Here is a 27,033-nt window from a genome sequence, read left to right on the forward strand (position 1 = left end):
AAAGGAATAGTATGAGAATGTGAGGATAAAATCAGTAACTTTGAAGAATAAAATAAGTTTCAATTAACAAAGCACAAAAAAAAAAATCAATGAAAGGATCTAAAAATCTAAGCAAGAGGAGGCACAAAGGGATAGGTCCATTACCTATGTCTGTTATTAAACAAGAAAGGAGAACAAGTAAGAGACTTTCAAATATTGAAATCTTCTTTATTTCATACTTTATGAAAGAGGTAAATTGTGACCTGCTACTTTATAAAATTAATTCTAGACAATAAGAGTGGAACCAAAGCACAAAAAGAATAGCCTAAGGAATCTTGATATAGATGTGCTCAACTGRCAAATCCTAATAAAATTCATCCTAGAATGATTGTGGAATTAGGCCTCAGTGATATTATTTAAATATTTATTTATTTAATGTCACAGAGGATGAAAATGGCCAGCAAAGTATCTCTTTTGAAACTATCGGTTTCGGTTCCAAAGAAAGATTTAGTAATAAATAGTTTAGCAATTATTTAGTGTCTAAAAATACGTAGAGGACAGACTATAAAACAGCCAATATGGTTTGACATGACCCGCTCATAAAAAACCTTAATCTGTTTCTCCTCCTGGAAAGGGTGACAAGCTTAATAAATAAGGGGAAAACTTTAGGTAGGATATAGCTTGATTTTAATAAAGATATTTTTCCCTTTATAAACAAGCTAGGGAAACATAGTATTGATGCTATCTCCATTAGATGGTGAGATTAACAGCATCTAGTTGAAAAATTGCCTTTACAGAATAATTATCTATAGAACCCTGTCAGGATGAAAAGGCATTAATGAGTTGCACGATCGAAGAGAACATATACTTACAGAAGTTTCTGGTGACKGTAAGCTGAAGAGGGGTTGAAAGTTTTGTGGTTTTGTTTGTTGGGGTGGTGGGGTTTTTTGGGTTTTTTTGTTTGGTTTTTTTTTGGAACATAAGATCCAAATCCAAAATAATCTTGACAAATTAGAGAGAATCTCTGAAATCAACAAGATGAAATTCAGTACAGGCAAGCATGAAGCACTGTGTTTAAGCGGAAAAAAATCAAATATATGAATACAGAATAGGAACTAAATATTCAGACAGTATAGTGACAGAAAAAGATCTGAAGATAGAGAAGGTCTCAAGTTAAATAATAACATTGGTTCTGGAAGATAATACCAGGCACGTTGAGGAAATAGGAGATTCTGTAGTTTGGCAAGTCTTCAATGTGTGGTTCAGTGCCCTCACACTCCTCACTGCTTTTTCCTCCTGAAAAGATGCAGACAAAGTGGGAATTCTGCTTCATTTTTATTATTCTTTTCTCCTGTGGGATGAAAACCATCTTTGTTTGTAATAAAGATTATTTAGGTTGAATATTAGAAAAATATTCTTTGTAACTATTAGRATGATAAAACACTGGAACAGACTATCTAGAGAAACTGTGGAATCTGCTGCCTTGGTAGTTAAGCATTTGTCTAGATATTCTTGAGCCTGCCTTTATGCTGAGTTAGGGTTAGATGGTCTCTTGTGATCCATTCCAGCTCTGCATGAGTACAGTGCTCAGACTAGACATGTTTTGGCTGCACAGAAGACATTATCTAAAATAGTTAAATTGTGAACTCATTAAAGTGAATGGGGTGCTACTTCTTGCATCCAAATGCAATTTTAAGTTAGGACAGTAAGGAACAGAATTTATTTCTGACTTAAAGAAATATATTTTTATTTGGCTTCTAAAAAAGTGTTTTAACAAATCATGCTTAAATATCTTGAAGCTTCTGCATATAAATATTTATCTGTCTTCTAATGATTACACTAGAAAAACAGGGAATAAGATTGCACTAGCACTGACATGGTAGAAACCCCTTGATTACTGATCCACAGTGGAATAGCCMTGAGGAAAAATGGCACCCTAGAGATTACTTGCATATGTGCATTTCTGCAGGCAAAGTTTACAAACTTGTAAATTTAAATGTAGAATTTTTGTAGGCAGAATACATTGACAAATATGCCTGATGGTAATACATCTCATACAATACATCTCAGTTCAATAATAATGCTTATATTGATAGCAGCAATGCAGGAAATGTTACTTGGTGTTATAGCTAAAATCCATGTTATCCTCTTAATCATAATTACATTAATATTGACAGACTGTTGACAATACTCACATTACTGTTGATAGATTTCTGTCAATAACATGTTTCCAAATAAAATATATTCATTCATAATTTGTACAACGCTCGATAACAGCACTAATATATACCCTGAGAAATTCCTATTTCCCTGGTGATATACAATAATTTGTTTTGTTGTACAGTGTACTGTACAAGTGGGACTGTTGATTTGTTTAGTCTAAAAAACAGACAAAATACAGGTTATTTAAGAGAGAAAAGGTCTATTTTTTTCTGAGAATTAAATTGTTACTCTTCTTTTCCATGCAATATCTATGGCGGTATAAAATTATCAGGAAACCTTTTAAGGAGTATTCTTCAGTATTTTGTCTTAAAACGTATTTGTGTAACAAGTTAATCACACAGGTAGTTTGTTGTTTATCCTCACCTGATTTTTGACTATTGAATTCTGATCTTACAAGCTAAGTCTGATGGCATTCTTAAATGAACTTTAATGTTTATCTTTTTCATTATTGGGTCTACAGTTTTGAGTTCTTGAGTTTTAAATAATTTTAAATAGACCAGATAAAAAAAATAAAACCAGTAAGGACTTGACAAAACAGAATTTAATGCAGAACAGTGGAGAACAACATTCTGTTTAAGATCTGTGTAGCAGAGCAGAGTAGGGACTGTAAAACTAACTTTAAAAAGTATGAATGAAAGGTATTGACACTCATAGACTTTGCTTTTATTACCTAGTTTTGGAACRAAGCAGGTTTCTCATCTATTCCTGTTGTAGGACCACTATTTGTAAAAATAGTACAACCTGAAAAAAATTTAAAAAGCACTGAAAGGATTTTGTGAGGAAGTAATATAAAAAGGGAAACCCATATTTACTATCAGTTTAAACAATGGATATCATACATAAGGAATGAAATGAGAATTCCTYGCTGTAGCAAAATGGAGAAAGATTAGAATTTAGGCTTCCTCTCTCAGATCATTAGGACTTCTGCAGGTATTTTTCATGGGAGAATATTCATTTWAAATTTTTCATTTTAATGTTTGTCTATGGAGAACAAGTAGGAAATGTGTGCCAGGTGGAGAATCTAGCCTAGAAGTTCAGTAAAACCTTAAATAAGTTCTGAAGTAAGTATAGTATATAGCAGAGCACTTCAGGATGTGCCTAAGAGTAAGCAGTCCCGCATAGTCCCATTAAAGTCAAAATTATATGGACATAATGTTTAGGTAGCTTGCAGGGTCCAATTAACAGCCATGACCTGTAGCAAACTTTTCAGTATGCCTAGCAACAAAATAATGTCCAGTTTTATTGCTTAAATTGAGAATATTCTTACCTAATTATTGATCAAAAAAACCCCAAAACCTAGCTATACTTACATAGGAATATTATAAGCACAACTTAAAGGATTTTAAAGGAGTGTATCTTTATTAATAAATTCTTACATTTTTGTACAATACTCTTTCCTTTTCATATAGTCTGTCTGCATATCAGTGACTCCAAAGTTGAATCAATATGCTAGTTTGCAGTTCAGGAAGCAACATTAAATATGCACAGTTAAACAGCATTTCCACTGTTGATTCTAATTTTAAAAAGTGCTGAAGAGGGCTTCCTGGATTTTGAGAAATTTTGTAGGTTGACAAACAATGCTTGGACTTCTTGGTTCAAAAGTGGTTCCCATTTTTTTGTAGTCAAAGTTCCGTCTCAWACCAATAGACTCATTGAAGTTATTTCCTTCAAATAAAGTTCCATAAAGGACCATGGACAATGCCATCAGACTTAGCTTGTAAGATCAGAATTCAATAGTCAAAAATCAGGTGAGGATAAACAACAAACTACCTGTGTGATTAACTTGTTACACAAATACGTTTTAAGACAAAATACTGAAGAATACTCCTTAAAAGGTTTCCTGATAATTTTTTATATATATATATATGTGTGTGTGTGTGTGTGTGTGTGTGTGTATATATATATAATTTCATTTATATATATATACACACATAGAGAGAGAGTCACAAATCAATTACATTACACAATTACTTAAGCAAACTTGACATCCACATGTCCATGGGCCCCGATAGGATGCACCCACAAGTGCTGAGGGAGCTGGTGGATGTTATTGCTAAGCCACTCTCCATCATCTTTGAAAGGTCATGGAGAACAGGAGAGGTGCCTGAAGACTGGAAGAAAGCCAATGTCACCCCAGTCTTCAAAAAGGGCAAGAAGGAGGACCCAGGGAACTACAGGCCAGTCAGCCTCACCTGCATCCCTGGAAAGATGATGGAGCAGCTCATCCTGGAGGCCATCTCCAAGCATGTGGAGGAMAAGAAGGTGCTCAGGAGTAGTCAGCATGGCTTCACCAAGGGGAAATCATGCTTAACCAATCTGATAGCCTTCTMTGATGSAATGACTGGCTGGGTAGATGAGGGGAGAGCAGTGGATGTTGTCTCCCTTGACTTCAGCAAGGCTTTTGACACTGTCTCCCATGACATCCTCATAGACAAGCTCAGGAAGTGTGGGCTAGCTGAGTGGACAGTGAGGTGGATTGAGAACTGGCTGAATGGCAGAGCTCAGAGAGTTGTGCTCAGTGGGACAGAGTCTAGTTGGAGGCCTGTAGCTAGCAGTGTCCCCCAGGAGTCAGTACTGGGTCCGGTATTTTTCAACTTCTTCATCAGTGACCTGGATGAAGGAACAGAGCACATCCTCAGCAAGTTTGCTGATGATCCAAAACTGGGAGGCGTRGCGGATACACCGGAGGGCTGTGCTGCCATTCAGAGAGACCTGGACAGGCTGGAGAGGTGGGTGAAGAGGAACCTCCTGAAGTTCCACAAAGGCAAGTGCAGAGTCCTGCAGAGTCCTGTTCAGCTTGTAGAAGAGAAGACTCAGGGGGGATCTTATCCATGTGTTTAAGCGGCTGAAGGGAGGCTGTAAAGAGAATGGGGTGAGACTCTTTTCAGTGGTGCCCAGCGATAGGACGAGAGGGAACAGGCACAAAATGAAACACAGGAAGTTCCATCTGAACATGAGGAAAAACTTCTTCCTGTGAGGGTAACAGAGCACTGTAACAGGTTGCCCAGAGAAGTTGTGGAGTCTCCATGCTTGGAGATATTCAAAAGCTGTCTGGACAGGGTCCTGGGCARTGTGCTTTTGGTGACCCTGCTTGAGCCAGGGGAGTTGGACTAGATGATCTCCAGAGGTCCCTTCCAACCTCAACCATTCTGTGATTCTGTAATCATTGATGTACAAATTTAGATTGGAAGGTCAAGGTCCAAGGTCAGGAGGAAGATCTGGATGTCACCTAGTCCATCCTCCTGTAAAAATTGGGGATAAATCCAATATTAGAACAGGTAGCTTAGGACTTTGGTCAAGTTTTAAGAATATTCAGGGATGAAGATTTCGCAACCTCTCTGGGCAAGATGTTCCAGTACTTAACCACTTTCATTATGAATAATTTTTTTCTTATGTCTAACTGGAATTTCTCATGTTGCAACTTGTGACCAGTCGCCTCTTTTTCTTTCATTGTGCATCTTGTAGAGAAGTTTGGCCCAATCTCCTCTGTAACCCACATTTGGGAAGTGAAAGGTTACTGTTAGATCACTTCTTAGCCTTCTCATCTCCAAGCTACACAATCCCAGTTGCTTCAGGGAAGGGATCTTCTTATGTCACTGGGGCTCCCTAATGATCTTATTGGCTGGACTCTGTTCAGTGTTGACATTTCTCTTGTACTGTTGGTGGGAAAGAGGCAAAGTTGGACATAGTATCCCAGGCATAGACTCACCACTTTACTACAGAAGAGAGAGCAGACAGGCTTGGGTATATTGTCAGATGAGTGGGCGTTAACAGAGCAAACCCCATAGCATGTAATTCATGACACAACCACTGTCAATCTGGATAAGGTTGCCTTCTAATACCTTCAGCTATATTTTGTCTTCTAATGAGGAAGAGGAGTTGACAAAAAACAAGTGGTGCTATCCCATGCCCTACCTGTATGGCCAGTCTTAATTGAAAACTACTATTCTACAGCATACATTAAGAACAAAATCGTATTTCCAGTGAGCTTTGCACAATATTTTTCTTGCTGACATGACCAATTATAGATGTAAAAAACAGTAGGAATGCCACAAATGTTTTATAATTGGGTTTTTAAACTTTTGGCAAACTCGGTTTCAACAACGGGTTGCTGGTTTGGAGAAGGTTTTTAGTACTCTTTGTATCATTAGCAACCATTCCTATACAGGATCCTATACAGCATCTTTTGTTCAAAGCAGTCTTGTGTTATAGCAGCTTTTCGTCTTATAAATAAGAATCTGAAGTACCTTTTTCTGTACTTTTTCCAGAATGCTGTTGACCCTTGCTTGTTATGCAAAGAATCCGGTTCAGAAGCTGATATCTGTTGCGCTTTCTTCTGTAATCACTTCTTCTCCTAGTAATCACTTTTTTTTTTTAATGTGGACAAAAAGAACCAAAAATCAGTTATCCCACAATCGTGCATCACTGAGATGTTACCCATATTTTGCTCTTGCAATTTACTGCATTTATTTTCTTATTCACAGAATTCCAGATGTAATGACATGTAAAACAAGCAATTTTTAAAAATAATTTTATCTTGCTCTGTAATCCTTGAACAAGAAGAGTACACTTTTGTTGAAGTTTCTAGTACACATTAATCATCTTGCCAGGAAATTTGTTATACAGAAAGTAGCACAATCCTCCGCCTGTCAACAGACTCCAGARAATATGTGCAGGCCCCAGTGATGTACTGTATGATAATTTATGTCTGAATGCTGAATATTTCTTTAATTTCATATAACAATTCTTCTGTAAATTAAAGAAATTGCCTTTATTTAACATGTTTTATCATTTCCACCTTAATTTTTATGCAGATTTTTGTAGATCTCKCCTAGATTTTAGTCAATGTGCTCATTTTCCCTATTTTCTCGTAAAACATCTTACAGCTTTGTGAATCTCGTTCTGGTCTTCCTTTTTAAGATGTGATGGAATGTAATAATTTTCATAGTGAAATGTTAAATCTGTCAAGTTTTGTGACTCTCTGGAAGAGGATATAGACTTCCCTATAACCCAATGAATGCGTTACTGTTTTGGAAAAATAATCCAATGTAAGTCCTTTTAAGATGAAATGACATATTGGTAATGTGAAGCTTACTGAAAGGGACTTGTTGCAGGTCCTGATAGCACATTAATATCTAAAGAAGCATTTTGGGTTTTTTTTGTTGTTCTTTAGTTTTGGTATATCACAACTTTCTATTCTTTAATAAGAATAAAAATATGAAATGCCCCATTAAACTATAATCTATTTTTATTTATTCCTAGAAAATTTTTTGTGAAGACATGGCCTCCAGCATTGGGAATGAAAAGAGTGTGAATCCTGTGCTCAGAATAAGTCAGCTTGATGCTCTGGAATTAAATAAAGCCCTGGAGCAACTTGTATGGTCCCAATTTACCAGCTGTTTCCATGGATTTAAACCAGGGATGTTGGCTCATTTTGAACCAGAAGTAAAAGCATTTTTATGGCTTTTATTGTGGAGATTCACTATCTATTCCAAAAATGCAACTGTTGGACAGGCTATTCTGAATATTCAGTACAAGAATAACTTACCTCAGACAGAGAAATACCAACCCCTGAGCAAACACCAGAAGTTATGGTATCTTATTTTCACTGTTGGCGGACGATGGTTGGAAGAAAGATGTTACGATTTATTTAGCAATCGTCAGCTGGAGTCTTTCTGCAGAATTAAACATTGTGTTAACTTTGGAGCTGGACTACTTAAACTTTGTGGACTACTAAATTTTTTGATTTTTCTTCAGAAAGGAACATTTGCAACCCTTACAGAACGTATTCTAGGAATTAGATCAGTTTTTTGCAAGCCTCAAAGTGCTCGTCAGATAGGATTTGAATACATGAACAGGGAGCTCTTATGGCATGGCTTTGCTGAGTTTCTGATCTATCTACTACCACTTATTAATGTACAGAAACTGAAACTCAAAATTTCTTCTTGGTCTTTGCCTATTGCAGGTCTTTCCAATAGTGAAAACACATTAGCAGCTCACTGCAAGGAGTGTTCACTATGTGGGGAGTGGCCTACCATGCCTCATACCATAGGCTGCTCACATGTTTTTTGTTACTATTGTATTAAAAGCAACTATTTGTTTGACATGTATTTTACTTGTCCTAAGTGTGGCTCAGAGGTACGCAATGTTCAGCCACTGAAATACAAAATAGAAATGACAGAATTGCATACCTGATAGAGGACTTGATTTGCTTTTATACTGTACATGAAATATTATATTACAGAGATGACAGGAAAAATCCAGAAATTACTGTAAACAGGCAGCTTGAAAGATGGTTTTGGAAATTCTGTGATTTGTTGTAACATGTCTTGTCTTACTGGTATTAGGTTTTTTTTATGAATTAACTGTGCCAACCTGCCTCTCTGAAGGAAGCAAAAGGGAGGAGGTCACCAGGTCTTCTGCTCTCTCAGACTACTCGATCCCTATTTGGTGCACCCTCTGTTCTTGGGCCTCTCTTTCTTAGATACAGAGCCTGGCAGCCTACCACTGTGTGCGATACACTTCCCTCAAGGTTAGAGAAGAAGGTGCCTGAGGAACCTTTACCCATTTTGTGATTTTTTTCTCAACCTTGTTGTACAAACACAGTACTAAATTAGCTAGTAGGTGGATTTAGTGGGGAAGGTGCCCATGCCTAAGGAATGTTTTTTAGCCGTGTCTAAAGAATAATTTTAAATTTGAATACTTTTCCAAATGTGATGTTCCACTGGAAAAAAAAGGAAGCGTGCAAATGAAGTGTCATCTCAGCAGATTATTAATAGTTTTCATCAGATGCAGCCACTGTAATTAATAGACCGTAAGCTCTAAGTGATCCATCAGGTAGACAGACAGATTCCCAATAGATAAACTATTATAAGAGATATAGCCATTGCCTGCTCAAATACAAAGCACCTTTTAGATCTTACATTTTCACACCCAGCTGTATGTCTGCGATCTTTGGTGGGGTATATGACCACCTCCCACTTCTTCCTTATAAAGCTGAAGGACCCAGTCTACCATCCATTGGAATGTGGCAGCTACATGATGTAACCTGCCTTCTAAATCAGAGGTTGTGGAGAAAACTGTTTACTTACAAGATGCTGTCATGGGCATTTGCCACACTTCTTTTTGTGGTGTGGTCAAGCTGGGTGCCAAACCACACTAGCAGCTCACTACCACACAGAAAACGGATCAAATATAGATATGTGCATGTAGATGTGTTTAAAAAATGAAATAAAATAGGTAACTCTTCTTGGTTGAGATTATTACTATTTGTTTTACTTGTCAGCTTTGCAATGGTTTTATTTTTCCCAGTTTTAATACTTTATCTGTTTATTCTCTGACCTGTTTTTATAAGTGGATTTGGGTTGTTTGTTTGTTTCTTCACCCAAACTGTAGTCCTTTTTTTACAGGAAATCCTACCCAGCAGTCTCATTAAAACTAAAATACATTTCATCCTTTTTTGGTTCTTAAAACAATTTCTTAAAATCTTATACAGTTAAATTGAATAAATCACTTTATGATGACTTGGTTCTTGATTGGCTATCATCAATAGTCAGTCCCAAAGATAGTATGGTAACAACTGATCCAGTACCTTTGATCTCCTTTTACAAAATGTTTTATTACATTTTTCAGTGTCTGATTAAAACAGCGTACCAGTCTATTTGTTTGAAGATCTTAAATTCTAGTTTTTGATCTTTAGAGTGACACATAACTCTTGATGCCATTAAATATAGTTAGCAGGATCATAAGTTTCTCTGGGCAGCCCAAAACTTCATTAATTCTGCTACTACTCTCTGAATCAACAGACACTTCAGAGCAACTGCTTCCAGGTACTGTGTATCATAATATATTATTTGTCAGCATGTCAGCAGCCTGCCACATTTCAGTTACTCACAATTGCTATTTGAACCAGCCAGTACAAGTGTATCTTCCTTAGAAGTATCAAAACTAGAAAGTCCATTGGAGAATATCCTGGAAACAGGAGCTGGTGCTGAAGTGGTTCTTTATGAATTGTCTGTGCATACCACATCATAGCTCTTCCCAAAGAAATGTAAAGGCAGCCTTGACTTGGAGGTGGTCTAATGTCTTCAGAAAGGTTTATCAGCATGCCTGCTACCTCCCTCTGTTTGACTATCCTTATTAAGATTTGTACACATCCAAAATCCAATGTTCTGTGATGATGATCACGGCAGACCTTTGTTTCCAGTGAACTCTTCATTCCTTCTGAAGTCACAGTGCGGTATTGTGTCCAAAGTGCCTGAATTATCTATACATAGGTGTCATGTTTCTTTTATGTAGGAGTTGACTTTTTTCCTATTTAGTAATATTTCCTTTACCTGAACATTTAAAGAATGTTTTATCTTCCTTATTCACTCCACCTCTGCCTGTCCTGCTGTTTGATTTATCTAGACTTTCTGAATTTTGGGGGATTTGTTTTGCCCCTTGAAGCTTCTTGCAGCTGCAAATCCTAGTAACATTGTTATTCTGTTTTTGTCTCTGTTACAATATCAGTACAAAACCTGTTGTTGCTAGTGGTTTCCTACTGAAAACTGTATTTGTCAAAATTATTTTCTGTGGGCTGTGTTATATTTCCTTTGGCATCCCTGTGTTTCTTCTGGGGCTAAACTTTTGATACTTTACTGACAATGGCTTGTTTCTCCAAAGGGTTGACCTTACTGTTGTAGTACTTTGTCATCAGAGTGTTAGATTTGTAGCCATTAGCATTGACCAAGTTTGTAAACTCTCTCTCTTATGGCACAAATAGTACAGCTTGCACTACATTGAGATCCTTCCCCTACAGGGTGTCTTCAATTTGATGTCTTCGAGATTCTTCCCAAGGTTCATATGATTCTCCTAGACTGGCCTACTAAAGACTCAATGTCTGTTAAGAATAACTCAGAATATTTCCAGTCTCTTAACTGATCTTCCAGAGATGTATAAGGCTGCTTCTATTTTCCCTGTTTTAAGATTCTGTCTTACATTTGGTTTTAGTGTACAGGTACCTGCCGGGAACTGTTTGTTGTCGGCTCCCTCTTAGAACAGCGCTCTCAAAATCCAGAGCCTAACTCTTATGCTTTGACCCCAAATGCATGCATTTCAGAACCTCAGAAGTGCAGAACATCATACAGAAATCATTTTTAACCATAGTAATAGGAAGCTTATGGTATACTGAGGAAGTTATTGGTATATGTAGTCAACTGTTTTCATAATCTTTTTTGAAGATGATAAAAAATTTAAATCTACTTTCAAATTAAGACACTCGTTAATAGTCATAGTAAAGCTAGCCTTACACCTGACTAATAATGGGGAGCTGCGATACAGGAGAATGTTACCTAAACCTAAAGCATATTCACTTGCTAGTGTATGTTTGTAAAGTTCATGTGTGCTGTTTAAGCAGCACAGTTGTTGTAGCTATGTGCCATTAGTCCAGTGTTCATTCAGTTAGCTGTCTCGAAAAGAAGGATGCTGTTTCAGGGTRTTTAACGCTTCAGGGTACTTTATGAAGTTTGCAGGTGCAAATACTGCATTCATATTCATGGCAGGGTTTGTTTCTGTGTTAACTTTACAGAGTGCCTTCAATTTTCCATGCAAGTAAGCAGGTACCACACTTCTCACAGAAATAAAAGATTTGGGAAGAGAGCAGTTMATTTCATCAGCTCTTGAGTTTTTTCTCCCCCGCACCCCTACCCCCCCAACCTGTTAGCACTTGTTGAAACCTTTGCTCTGTTGGAGTTGAAACTCACATTGATGAGATGAAGATTTCAACTTCCGTATTCAAAAAACACTTGCTACCAGGTCAGTATTTTAGGACTACAAAATCAATACTCAGTAGCTTCCTTATAACACTGTGAAATTAAAAATGTCTTTTTTATATTATCATTCTGGTTTTTTTGTGTGTTGTGACATTAAAACCGCAGAAAAGTTTTACTTGAAGATGCTACAGAAAAAAAAAGTTGGTAATTTGTAAGCTAAATCAAAGGATAAATTAATTCTATGTACTAATTGTGTGGGTAAAATGTTCTTGTAATTGATATATTTTCAAGTAAAAACTATACTATAAGAAAGGACTAAGATACATCTGCTTACGGTTCCTGCAACAGAGGGAATAAATTTGACGTCCATTTTTTTTGAATATTAATCTCCAATCGTCTTCTCTACACAAAAGGTTTTTAGTGTTCAGCTACCATGAAGATGTACTTCTGAGCAGTCATATGTGCATCAGTGAAGAGGATAAATGGTTAGAATTTATCAAAGCTAAAGGACCAAAACTATTTTCAGTTCTTAGTCTTGGATAAGGGTTACAAGTTTTTATTAACAGTTTTATTTGTGCTGTCTTGCATGTCTTGGTGTGCTTCTTCATTGTATCAGAAATCAGAAAATGAAGCCATAACTGAAATGGACTAATTATTTATATTAATAAACATATTATAGAACTCTCCATATTTTAATTTGAATGACAATTAAGAGTTACCACAAAGGTGCATTTTAGGAGGCATTCAAATGGAAAGAGTCTGAGAATGCTGGTTTCCTGTTTCCACAAGCAACTGCACTACATGCTGCCTGTGAGTGAAGAGGTCTCTTCTAAGTAGTTTTATGGAAGACTCAAAGGCAGGAGTTTCAGTATTCTGTAAAAGAAATGACAGGGATAGGAATATCTGATTTCTCTACTGCCTGCACGTATGTCTTTATTTCTCCATAAATGCGAAATGTTAATGTTATTAACAGAGGGTGATCTAGACAAAGTGATGAAAACAAGGTGTTAACAAAGATGAAGAAAAGTCTTTCCTAAATACCATGAAAACCAAGGAATGTCCTTATTTGAGAATGGTATTACTACAAATCTTACCTGGGATTTATCATTCTGATTGAAACCAAGTTGACAAGTGAAAGACACTTCTTATCAGAAGGTTCTGAAGAGGCTTTTTTTTTTTCTTTTTAAGAGACAAATATATATATATWTWTTTTCTTTTGAAGGCCAGTTATAATGCCTTTTCAATGGTTTGGCCATCAAACTATTTCTTACTGAATATTTCTGAGACTAAAATGCAAAGTGGCAAACTAGTTTAGAGTTACAAACAATTCACTTAAAATAGTTTCTTCAGTTGTAGATTCCAAAGCATTTTTTTGTTGTTTTTGTTCTTTTAATAATGCTTCTTTTGAGCAGACTAGTCATTCAAATAAGTTGGCAACTGTTCCACTTTTTTAGGCGCTTCATAGGAAGCTGTCTTGGCTCATACAAAGAGGAGAATATTATGCCACAGCTGTCCCTATCCATCTGCTTAAAACAGCAAAACAAAACAAAACAAAAAACAAACCTGYAAACCTGCTTCTGTTAATAGAACCTCAGTTCTTCTGCATATATGATGCCAACCAACTTGGTGTGGCATTTGACTTCATGCAGTGATACTGCAGGCTGCAAGTGCCCCCTAGGGATGGTGCAGATAGTCAGCTGAGAACCTGAGCACGGGATTTGTTCTGGCTCAGCCTGCTGGAAGCCATCCTACTGGATGAAGCATCATCGATCTTATAACTAGAGATGCCAAACAAACTGATGGTTCAGTCCTGACTGAATAGCAAGGCTTGGTGAGATACTAAATGTGGGGAATCAAGTTTTTGAGAAATGGCAGATGGGCTGATAAAAGGGTTGTGTCTAAAACACACAAGGTTTCCAGTGTAATGAGAAGGGAGAGGCAATAGCATTATCACCCAAGGTGAAAAGAGCATTCCAAAAAAATTTCAGCTTGCTCATTTCTTACTCCTCCATCCCTCCCAAACCAGAACAGACAAGCCCAACCTGGTCACAGGATAGGGTCATATGGTGGCTACCATGGTAAGTATTAAGACTGAATGACAGTTACTGCTGATAACAAAAATAATCATAGCTTGGCCTATTGCTGCCAATCACAGCACATACAACCAAAACATCAGGGTGCAGTTTCAGAATGGTGCTTCAGACCTCTTGAGCGCCAACACCATATGCATTCTTAGGCGAAACTTAGGTAGAATTGGTCATGTAGATTATAACTGTCTTTTTTTTACTCCACCTCGCTAACGCTTTCCCTCCAAAGAGAGTTTTTGATCCAATTACGATTCTTATTGTCTTAATAGTTCCCCCACTTCCAGGGAGCCCACTTCTAAGACAAGRTCTGGCACAAGCCTAGATTAGGTCACCAAATAGATGGCATTCAAACAAGAGGCACCTGTGGGGATCCCAGTCAAACTCTGCGACACTGGAGCCAGATGAGGACTACTCGAATATTTACAAAGACACAGGGCATCTGCAGAGGTGAAGCAGTGGTCTGTTCCATTCTCTTGAACACATCTCTTGGATTTTGTACTTCTGCTTGAATTGTCTGTTCACTGCTCACAGAATGCAGACCCRTTCAGGACAGGAGATATAGGGAAACACATAATGCAAAAGGAATTACAGGTAGTTCTAGATATTGCAGGTAGTTCTTAATAAGTAGATAATCCTTAATTGCACGCCTRTCTGATCCTGGATCTGGTTAGGCAACAGAATGATGCAAAGTACAGAAAGCCTGGCAGCGTGCCACCTTTCATCTCAAGCAATCAGTCCACTTTGAGAGAGACATTTGAAGGAGCAGAAGGTTGTCAGTCTGCTACCCGCTCTAAATCATGCTATATTGGAAGAGCTACAACAGAGAACCAATAGCATCTTGTGGTAGCCCAGGAGAGAGGAAGAGACTGACTCTTCTCCTATCTTCTGCCATTGTCCATATTCCCAACCCTTTGTCTAACCTTTTGATTGCAGAACAGCAAAGTTTGATGAAACTAACCAAAATATTCTGTCACATCCCCAAGCTTTTGGACACTTACTAATAATCTGATGTGCCATCTCATTTAGAGATCTTACCTATCTTTCAGGACAGGTCTGCAAACAAAATAGCCCAACCTAGCATTTCTGAATTGTGTGTACAGCTGGGAAGGTCTCCGCTGGAGCAATGAAAGCTGTGGCAAGTGTCTTCCTCAGGGATACGCTATCTTAATGGAGGGAGAAGAAGGAAAAAAAAAAAAAAAAAAAGTTGGCTTCAAGATTCAGTGAAAATTTTGGGGTAAATATGCCTGATTCCCAAACAAGATTACGAGCCTACCCTCTGAAGTTAGTTCCCATGTTGCTGGGGGCACAAAGACAGGGTGCAAAAAGAACCTGCTTTCTGTGCCAAGAGACAGGGCAGTGTCTGGGGCTATGAAACTGGGAAGGTGCTTATTGCAACAAGGAAAGACAGTAGTGTTTGTGGCAGTATTAACTCTTTATGAATTTTCATTGAAATTTATATTAGCACTAAATACTTGCAAAGAGTTTTAAAGCTTGCTCAGCCTTAAACCTGGTCTACTGCCTGTTACATGATTACTCTGAAGGAATCCTGTCTTGCTCTATACCCAGTTTTGATGAAAGTCATGGCTATGCATGGTACAGCAAGGTAGACAATGTCGTTGGCATACTGGATGTTGGTACCCAATCCGTCCCTGGAGATCTCCGTCTTGCTTTGATGCACTCAAGCAGGAGTTGAACATCTGACTGAACGTACCATATGAGACCTGATTATCTGGGTAGAGCTGCATGGCCCCTGACAAGCAGTGTCCATGATACAGAGAAGTTCCCAGAATCTAACTAAGCTTTTATAAGAATACTTTTGCTTTGGTGGAAAGAAGGTGCCAGTCTGCTTGCACTCAAATAGGTAAGATTTTCTTATGAGAGTGCCCATTACAGCTAGTCATAACATCCAGAAAGCAGTCTCTGAAATCAGCAATAGCCTGATTGATGTGGACATAATTGTTGATAACTGTAGACTCCTTTGATGTAGGCTCCTACTAAAGATGTAGATTCCATGGATTGCCCCACATTATAATAAAGTCACATTCAAAGCATGATTCAAAGCATGGTTCAAACATGAATTCAAGGAGCCAATACTTACCATTATATCTGGGCAGTATTAGTGATGGCCTCTAACTTCTCTATGACTGCTACACTAACAGTAGTAAGAATTCATCCCGGGTTTTTTGTTTGTTTGTTTGTTTGTTTGTTTTCCATACTGATACAAAGGATTGGGGTTGGGCCAGACTGGAGGGAGTTGAGTTAGACACAGGAATCAGAGTTCTAGAGTGCTGTGGCTTCAGGATAGGTGCCTGAGGATATCAAACRGGGCCTCTTCTATATGAAAGTTTTGCACTCACTGCTGTTCATTCCATGTTCAGAGGATGATATGGTCCTATCCCGTGGGAGTATTTCTCTTCCAAAACCAATGTTTGAATGGCCAGAGCATGCTCCAAATATGAAGATGAGATGGACAATTCACCAAGTGGCGCAGTTTCTGTTGCATACATGTGGAAAACAGAATAAGAGTTAGGTAAGTTATATTTGGCCAGCTACCTCCAGGTTTGCTTAGGCCATTGCAGAAAGTGTAGATGGACCTGCAGCATGCCTTCTCAGTTATATTCTTTCCAGAAGCCCAGTCACTGACAGCAGCAACAGCAGCACTATGTAACAATTTCAAAAGTGGTATATAGATGTGTGGTAAGGCACAGAGGAACACAGGTTACCTATTGCACCCTTGCTCAGTGCTGCTAAAATGTAAATAGATCCATGGAAGACTTGCACATCAGCAGTATTTGCAAAACCAATATATATGTCAGGACAAAAAGGAAAGAAATCTAAAGAAAACAGTACTTAAAGTTTTTCTCCTATGCAGCAAATATGGCTTTTGCTAAAGAAATGCAAAATGCATTAGTCATTAAAAATATATATATTTGTGCATTTCCAATCACCTACAGCTATTCCTGGAAACATTTGGCAGGATCCAAAAAGAAATTACACTCAAGCAATGATGTCTTTTACTGAAATATCTCAAGCTAGTGAAAAAAAAAAATTTAAAGATAACAGCAATCAAACTCAACTCCCCTTCCCATCCCCCAATTTAAGAATAAAATAATTATTTCAGTTAAATTCTCAAAACTAGCTTCATGAATTAATATGCRGGCATACAACTGACTGTCTTAAGGCACATTTGATTGTGAAAAGTATTTTTTCACATTCAGATGGTCAGTTCTTACCCCCARGCTATCGGTTAACTTTTAACTCTTGCTTAAAAGAGCATTTTAGCTTTTCAAAGAATTTATAGGTGCTTTCTCTTTTTATCATCCATAAAATAGTTTCTTCAGAAATACAATTTTCTCATATAGTCAAGCAATATTATTCTCAAAAGGAAGAAAGCGAGACTCTCTGAAATTCAACATATATCTTACATGCAAACACAGCCAGCTGGTATATAGTACAAATGAAGGGGCATGCAAAGAAGAGTGGGTACCCATGATTACCCATGATTACAGAGAGACATTGCCTGTTTTTGAAGAATTGCTTGCAAGCATAATTTTCTTCTATACTGTATTTCAGATCTGCTTTTTGGAGCAGAAGATATTTTTCAATAAAAGCATTCATTCTACTTTAAGGTATGTAAGCAAAGGTGACAATGTTAATACTGCCCCAGTTAATGTTTTTTCTCTTGTAAGAATCTTGGAGGATGGATGAAAAAATTTAATTCTATTACAGAAGTAAAAGCCTTTTTTGGCATTTTGTAAGCAGATGATAATCTGCTAGTGACTGTCTTTTCAGTAATGTGTTGCTTTAAATTCTGAATTCTATTATTTTACATCTACAGCAACTGAAAGTGTATTTTTTTTATAAACAGCAAACTTCATCTCATAAAAATTCATTACATAAGGGCATAAACAAGTACTTTTCCTTCCAGTCATTGGCAGTAAGTGATTCATCAGTTTTCCCCAGAAAACCAATTTCATTGCAGATGTTCTGTAATTTCTAGAATCCCTGAATTGTAGAATCATATCATCCAATCCCAATGTAAGGAATGTAGGATTTTTTTCAAGGGGGGGGGGGGAAGGAGGCTGTGCTTAGTCTTTTTAATAGGATTGAATATCATTTGCTGTCTCATCACTTTTGTGAAATAACCATAAAGTAATCATCTTGCCATTCTTTCCTTTCCTGTACAGGCTATCAACTTACTCACAATGCTGATTCCATAGCAAGTGCATAAGTGAATAACTTGTGGGAGAGAAAAATACTCCTTTGAGGTTAAACAAAATGTAACAGGTTTACATAGTTGCCTCTCTTTCTTTTCTTCTTTCTTCCTTCCTTTCTTTCTTTCCTCCCTCTCTCCTTCCTTCCTTCCCTTCTTTCTTAATCCCATAATTAAGAAAATTGTAATATATCAAATAATATTTAAAATATTTCAAAATATAGAAGTTTCTCATAGTTATCAGCTACTAATTTTCATTGTCCAGCAGGCTTGTTTCTTTACTGGGGTTTAGTTTCATAAACCAATAAATAACTATTAATGTAACTCTGTTTTATCTCAGTGAGCCAGAAAGAGATGATGGGCCTAAAAGGTACTTTTTGCAAATGTATGTGATTTCATGTAATTCTATTCTGTGCAGCATATAGAATCCACCCTACTGTATTTCCATTGCATTAAATTATGTAGACACCAAATTCAGTTCTGATAGCTGAAAGGGAGGAAGGAGACAAAGGAAACAATACATTCCGATGAAAATTTAAAAAAAGGAGTGTGAAAGTTTGAAACAGAGAAACCAGAACAGTAGCAGGCAKGTAGGCAGCAGGAAGCAGAAAGAAAAATCCTTTTCAAATAAGGAGAATGAATTTCACCAATAACTCCAAAACAGAGTCCAACTCAGCCCTTAAAGAAGCAGTTAGTAGTGGAATTCACAGATGAAGTCAGCAAATGTATGATGGCTTACACTGGTTTGTTCCTTTTTATATATGTATTTATGTATGTATGTATATATGTATGTTTGTCAATTATAACAACACAAAAAAATAGACCTTTTCCTTAATTTGTACTTTTCTGTTTAATAATTACTGTTTGATGCTTTAGCGATTACACCCTCCAGCCCTGTGTTGCAGATGTTAGTGTTACAAAGTAAATTCCCTAAATGCCCAAGTTTATTTTCTCTTTTTAACCTCTGTGGTTCATGCAAGCTAATCTTGGGATTCAAGAGAACTGACCGACAGATAACTAGCACTATTTTAACTATTTTAAAAGCTTTCAAGGCCAACATTCAAAGTCACTTGACTGAGCTACAAAGCAATGTCAGGCCTAAACCTAGTCTCAGTCAGGGCCTGAACATAATCATTTTGTTTTGTGACATTAAGATGTTACTGCTACTGTTATAGAACACTGCATGTTTCTCTACAATTATCCTGGTRTGGTTTTTATAGTCTCATACCCTTTGGCTTTATATAGGAGCAGGTGCTTGCCAAAGGAAAAAAAAAAAAGTATAAATTAATGTTTGTTAGTGCATGCCAGTGAAATTTGTTGTTACTTTGAAGGTGATGCTGCAGAATTATGTAAGTCTTCACAGCTGTGTGTTTCCCCACTTGTTTTCTCCATGGCTACTGTTCTTAATGCAGAATGATGAAAGAACATTTCTGTAAAATTATGTGAATAATATATACTGAACTAATTACAGAAAGAGACTCAGTCTTGCACCTGTATCTTCTGAACCCATATAGATTATTAGAGTACTCTAAAATCCTAAAAATGTACCATATATCTAAAAAATGGTGAAATTACATGATATCTGAAGTGATTTTAAGCTTATYCTATAAAGTTGAAGTTTCACTGATAACATATTGATACATTTGACTGATACCACGGAAATAGTGTATATATATTTTTTTTTCCTAAAAACATTGATGAAAGCCCTAAAGGATAAACCTATTTGTTAAAAGACTTAGGAAATAACAAAATCCTGATCCTATTGAAAGAGTTCTTTTGGCCTGACCAGATTCAGAATTTCATCGTATCCGACAGCTGCACTATGTCTATACTAGTAAACTAAATCTGTCAGGACCTGTTTTTTGTTACTCTGGCTAGCCTGGATGGCCCCATCTATATTAGTAAACTCACCATCCCTCAGAATAGGAAGACCTTGTCCCCAGTGTAATTTAGCTGAATGCTTTTGTTGAATGCTCTGTTGAATATATCCATATGCACACACAGGAACAACCACAGAACCCTTGTTTCTAAGCTAAGTCATTTCTGATATATTTGATATGGTATGCACTTCCCATATATTGTAACTATTTACAGAATTTGCAGCATAACTGTGATCTCAATAACAGATAAAAATAGAAGAAAAAGAATGCATGCTTCCTTCTTATACTGACCTCTGTAGAAAAGGAAGTGATATGTGGCACAGGATTTTTTTGAAAATACTGAGTTCCAATATGTACTTAGTTGTGCATTGGTTATTCTTTAATTCTTCAGCAGAAGATAAGACACCATAACAGGAGCACCAGCTCAGCTTTGTGATCACTGATTCTGCAGAAGCAGCTCTGAATTCCACCGAAGTTCTCTCTGATTCTTTACTGCTCCTCCAGTTCATTTTTTTCCAGGGCAGTATCCCTGTATGGTTTTCCTGTTGTGACTACTACAATAAGCAAAAGAGCTCAGACTACTGTTGTTCATGTTTCCAAGATAAAATCTGTATGATTTGCTGAAAACAGTGCTGGAGAAATCATCTAGTCTCTCCATCCCTAATCTGCCTGAAAACTTGCGTTGATTCAGAGACTGGGGCAAGTCCTAGACTGGGCTTAAGCATGACCATCTCCTTAGCTCTTTCTTTCCAAACAGATTTCTGGCTCCAAACCACACAGGACCAAGACATTCAGTATGTGTCAAGAAAGAAAAGCTGAATGAGGCATATCTGCTAGAGGATAGCTTACTCAAGCTACCTGTATTTGTCCTTTGCAGGACAAATCTAAATTCAAGAACAGGCCTAGATCATTGGCAAATTGATAGTTTAGGTATACATAGAGAGGGTGAGATTCTGTTGGTATTATGGCTGCTATCCTTGTGTATCCATCAAGAGTAAGTCCCTATGAAAGCAGAGAGAACTGCTGAGTCCTAAATTCAGGTGTGCTGAAGGATGAGAAATTGCACAGTGATAGTAATGAAGAACAGRTTTCTTTATATATGTAAATATACATATATAAACTGGGTAGTTTATTAGCTATTATTTTTAGAATCTACTGACATAGCATCATAAACTTTCCTGCTCTTGTGAAAGCAGTGCAGTTGTCCCCCAGGGGGCCAGAGACTGTAAGATCAGTAGAAGAGCTTACACAGTTTTGTAAGAATGAACTGAGACAAGACATAAAAATACAGTCCAGGAGAAAGAAAGTATAGACAAATAGACAGAAATAAAAAGAAGAGGAAGTAATTTCAGAGAGAAGCTTATGGACTTGAAAAAGGAGAAAGCGCTTGGCAACTGAGGACAGGAGAATTTTCCTCATACAGCCTGGTGGAGTTGAGGAGAGTAGCACATAAAATGAAAGAAGTTGATTCTTACTGATTTATTGAAAAAAACTATTGAATTAAGCTTTTCCTTTAAAATCCCTTGCTGGAGCTTTCTGGCTGAAAAACAGTCTGATAACTGCAGGCTCCAACTGAACACATGGAAAAAGATTTTTCTTTTTCTGTGRTATAGCTTACACTGACATGTAGAATGAAAGCTTAATACTATACTTTATCATTAGTCCAATGAAATTACAGATATCAACCCCTTTAATAAATTAAAGTTATACCACATGGAGAAAAGGATTAAACCACATAGAGAATTAAGGCTATCTTCATTCTTTTCTGGTCTTAGACCCATTGAAATGAAAAGGGCCAGTTTGAGAAAGTTGCTAGGAGACCATAATCACAAGTGCCAGAATAATACATTTTTATTTAAAGTAGGAAATGTTGATTAATGAACATACTTAACAGATAATGAGTAAAGGTATTGAAAGCATCTATGTTCTATCAAATTTCAGGTGAAACATTTAATTTATATTTTGAAAAGCCAATGTGAATTGAAAGTCTTCAAGGTAAAGCCAACCAACACATGCAGTTAAAACAGAAGGACACAGTGATTTAGTAAGTACTTGATTAGAAGCCCATAGATGCAGCAGTGAAAAGCAAGAGGAAATATTTCCAGCATGCAGGTTTGGTAAGACTAAAAACAAAGAACAAATAGGAAGTGATTCAGATATTGGAGTCTTATGTGGGTGTGTTGCTGAAACTAGGCTAAACTGAGCCATTTGCTTTGTAGGCAGTGAACAGGTTTAAAAGTGAGATAATGGAGATAACACTACATATAACCACATTCAGGTTAGATACTGAAGAATAAATTCAGATGGTGGTAAAGATACTTCAGCCTAAATGAAAATTTTACTTATGAAACCCTGAACAGAAATGTCTTAAGAAGTTTTCTTAAACTATATCCTCCAGCGGTATCTTCTGTTACAGCACTCTTGATTTAAATTGTGCCATGACGATTTAAACAGATATCCTACTCTGAAAACACTAGCATGATATTTTGCATATAAAGATTTATGAGCCTTATGTTCTAGGAACGAAGAGTCCAAGAATGTTATGTGGTTATGAATCTGAAACCACTAGACATTTGCCCTCCTTTCTCATGTTTAGATGTAAGACGTGATGTATAAAACACTGTAGTGACCACCTTGGATTTATGTGCATAGCATGCATTGTGTTCTTATTGGTTCATGTCAGTGTCTTGACAAGGGAACAAGTCAACAAAAACGGCCCATCCAAACCAAGCAAAAATAACTTTAATACTAGTAACAAATTGCTTCTTATAAGCTAAAATACACCCGGACAAGACAAGAAATGAGATACCCATCCAATTTCTGGCTGCTGAGAACTCCTCCTACTGGTAACAACAAAAGCTTATCGTAAATACAAATCTTGCTTAAGTCTTTTAGGGAAAAACAGCTGTACTAACAGAGCAGGAATTGCAAAACTCTCCTGAAATAATACTAGTTTGAACTGAACTGACATTTTTTAATGTGCAATCATCATCATAAAAGCAGCAGAATAATATATTTCTACAGTGGTTTTATTTGATAAGTAATAAAGCCAAACATTTCTTTTTTATTAGGCCACTACTTAATTAATTTTAACTTAAATATTTTTAAGAAAGTACTATTTGTATATGTTTAATTCTTAGTTCAGCACATATTTCTAATCAGAAATTGTATTTGCATGCAATGAACAGATAGCAAAGAGAAAAGTCATGCCTAAAGCAATTATAATGGAGAAATAATACATTGTTTGTGATGTTAGCTGAAATGACAGTTTCTTACACAAAAAGAACATAACCTGAAATACTGTTTCACTTAAAAGCAAAATAGTTTAATGTTATTTTAATACCAGGCTCAAGTTTCAAAAATCTTACAAAAAACAGACTGATAGTTTTCCACTGTTCAGTAAAAATAGTGAAATTAGAAAAAAAAATTGTTTTAATAACTTGTAACTGAGAACAGCAGTTATATTAGTAAAAGACCTTAAACTCACCAGAAATGCAATATGAGTAATCAGCTAATAATTAGCAAAATTAATTTCTTTCTAATGTGTAAAGCAAAAAGCAAGGTAATGCTCTGTGTAAATTAATGCCCTCTTTCTTCCTACACCTCAGATGTATTATTTGCTGAAATGTAGGGCAAAGTTTGCTCTTCTTAGTAGCATTCAGAAAGCAGTTACAAGTTAAATTTCATAGCTACTTGTGACCACAAAGCAGGCAAGAAAGGATCGGATACTGGCGGAGAGAGACACTCAAGGTTCATAAGGGATTAAACAGGATAGATTTAATAAAGGACTTGCACTACAAACTGCACGGGGAGCCCCGGGAACTGTGAGGAGGGGTCACTGATGGGAGGCTGCTGGAGGCACGGGTCAGACACACGGGTCAGACGCCTAGGCGGGACTCCACTTTTTGTTCCTAAGGGCCCCTTAAATCTWCTAGAACTACTTCCTTATCTCAGCTGTGCTAACCTTGAGAACCTACTSTCCGGGAAGCAACTAGACTTTGTTGACAAAACGGAAGATGGGTTCTCACTACACTACTATATGGGGGGGGAAAAAAAAAAAAACAACACAGATATGTAGCAATTAGTAGTTCCCAGACAACATTTAAGAGAGAATTTTTTACAGTTTCTTAAGATGCAATACACATAGAAAACACTAAATAATAATTAAGGTATTAAGACTAACTCTTAAACARAAATGGTTAGGGTCTAAGGACCTTATTCAAGAAAGGACTCAACATCTAAGTCCAAGAGAGTGATCCACAACTCCCACATAAATATTCAGGCACCTCACTTTCTACAGGTACATATATTGCTACAGCAAATTTCTTAGACATCTCATATGCTGTTACTGTGTGTACCCAGCTCTTTTGGGAAAGCTGAGCATGCCAGTGCCTACATWGTGCCTAAGGCAATTTGGGATTTATAAAGTAGGTATCGCTTTACCTTCTGAAAGACCTCATTCAGTAGTCATGCACCAAGATCTTCAGACATGCATTGACAGCAGTGAGTCCAACATAAAACATACTGAGAGGTGCTGAGGGGGTCTCTCCTGCTTATATCCATGTATTTTAATACAGAAATGGGTAGACTATTAGCCCTAGAAACAGGAGATTTTGATTTCTGTGCTTTCTACCTCCTGGAAGTTCAAATCATTTGTGAAGAGCTAATACCTGCTCTAGATTAGGTAGGGGTAGAATGAGTGGTCAATGTGTAAGCATTTATAGCATTCAAATGTTTCTTTTTAATAATCTATTTCTCTGTCTCCTGTGTTAGGTTCTACACTGTCCTTTCCCCTGGGAGAAAATAATCACTTAGCTTCAATTGAAAAGTTAATCAAGAATAATGTCAGCAGAAATATTTTGTCAATTAGTATCTATTCTTCTTATCTCTGTAGAGCTTTTATTCTGCATGTCCCTTCTTGGGGTTCAGCGCTTGAGAGATACTAAGAGATCAGCTTCCATAGATGTCAGTGGGAACTGAAACGATCAACAATAAGAACTGATGGTATTCAATGCATCATTGAATATATCAGGTTCTGGACTTTATTTTCTCCCCCCCCCCATCTTCAGGATCTAAATTAAATCCTGTTGCATCATTTCCAAATGTTTTTTTCTGTAAGAAGTTTATCACACAGAGTAAAATTTTATTATACTGTGTTAATTAAAATTAGAAATTCTTGTGTCAATAAGTTCAATTCTGAGAAATGACAGGAGACACAATACTTCATGCTATCTTTTTTACTAAATGCCAAAATACTTCCCAGTTTTAACTTATCATACAACACTTCACTCATTTGCTGGGCCTAAGTCCAAAAAACCCTTTGACTATGTAGACCTTAATACATTGTCCAAGAAAACAGTCTTTTACTATTCTTGAAAAACAGACTCTTCTGGTTTGCATAATATCTGTTATACTAACTTAAAGACATCAGTTTTCTTATTTGTTTGCTTCAGATTGGTACCTCAGCTTCATATTTCATAGATAATATACAGTATATATATGCTAGACAACTTATGGTGTATTCATACATACGCACGCAGTTTGGCTTTAAGGTTAAATAGCAGAGGATAAAGATTTGCTGTTATGCTGTTCCTCATCCACACACAGTGAATTTGCTCAGACTCCTTATTTCCACTTGCATCAAAATACCCACAAAGGTATTCAGATTCTCACCGAACGGAAGTAAGATTCGCATTTCCTTCATTTCAGCTGAGGAGTGAGAGAGTGCAATCAAAGTAAATGTGGTTCATCAGCTATTCCCCTCCCACCTTCAGCGCGGTTGATAGTATTCAACTTAGTGTTTTATTTTGTCCTTCAAAGAGTACATGAATTTCACGCATAAGGCTAATATGCATAAGTTTACATCTGTGAGGCACAAAAGGAGGATGGCACAAGGAGTGGCTGCATGTTTTCCCCAGTGTACAGTGCCATCAGTATGCTGTCTTACATAGACCATCACAAAAAGAGTAGTTACACAGTTTACAGACCCATTCCAATTCTTGTCTGAACATTTAATTTTGGTACAGCTATTTGTAAGTGTATACGTATCTATCAGGGATAGGAGAAAGAAAGAAAATGAAGGAATCTAACAAGGATCACCAGTTCTTCTTGATAAAATTTCATCACAGTTTTCCTAGGACTGATTTCAACTGATGGGCTAGAAACAAAAAGTCAACTTCAAAGTAGATTTAGGATCCTCTAATAATAAAAATTTTGGACAAAACTTATAAATTTGCACATTTATCCATACATTTTGTTGTTTCTTCCACCTGTACTGTCACAACAGCAAGAACTGTTGGTAGTTCATCTAAAATGTTTTTAATGGCAGCTAGAATAATTATCTAATTATTTTTTTAGCTCCAGTGTCCCAAATCCTCTTACACGGGCCAGTAATTCAAGAGAAGTTGAGGGGGACTGGAGAACAAAGGGACTGGCATATCCAATCTCCATTTTTATGTGGTTGACAATAGTCTCGGTAAGGTGAAGTTAAAATTCCCCTTGTTTCATGAAACATTTTATCTATGCTACTGTTTTTCCAGTATAAAGGTACTTTCAAAACTGAAAACAGCCAAATACAGGTATTAGATAAGCTTCTAGATATTGCACAGACGTTCTGTAAAGGCCAGCTTTACAGAACACTACAAGTGTCACACTGCAAGTAGTGAAGACAATAGAAAAGGCTCATATAGGGAGGCAGGGCACTAAGTAGGATCGCAACCCTGGACTTCAGGAGAGCAAACTTTGGCCTCTTCAGGGACCTACTTGGAGGAATCCCATGGGTGAGGGCCCTAGAAGGWAGGRGTGTTCAAGAGAGCTGGTTAATAYTCAARCATCACTTCCTCCAGGCTCAAGAGTGGTGCATCCCTATGAGTAGGAAGTCAAGCAAAGGAGGCAGGAGA

General features: G+C 37.0%; 1 protein-coding gene across 9 annotated transcripts in view; it reads left to right on the top strand.

Annotated features, from left to right (window-relative positions):
• The window catches only part of PEX2 (peroxisomal biogenesis factor 2), a 28,730-nt gene extending 10,378 nt beyond the window's left edge, over window positions 1–18,352 (top strand). Inside the window, exons 2-4 of one of the 9 annotated variants that reach the window (XR_003256130.1) lie at window positions 16,420–16,571; window positions 17,615–17,670; window positions 18,229–18,352. Coding sequence is in view for 7 of the 9 variants with exons in the window: in XM_026082517.1 (XP_025938302.1) it covers window positions 6,472–6,540; window positions 7,465–8,397 (1,002 nt within the window). In the remaining 2 variants the exon portion in view is untranslated. The other 8 variants (XM_026082517.1, XM_026082522.1, XM_026082520.1 and 5 more) reach the window with 8 other exon arrangements.
• Window positions 18,353–27,033: the final 8,681 nt, after the last annotated feature.

The sequence above is a fragment of the Apteryx rowi genome, unplaced genomic scaffold, assembly GCF_003343035.1.
Source record: "Apteryx rowi isolate R43461 unplaced genomic scaffold, aptRow1 scaffold_58, whole genome shotgun sequence".
NCBI lineage: Eukaryota > Metazoa > Chordata > Aves > Apterygiformes > Apterygidae > Apteryx > Apteryx rowi.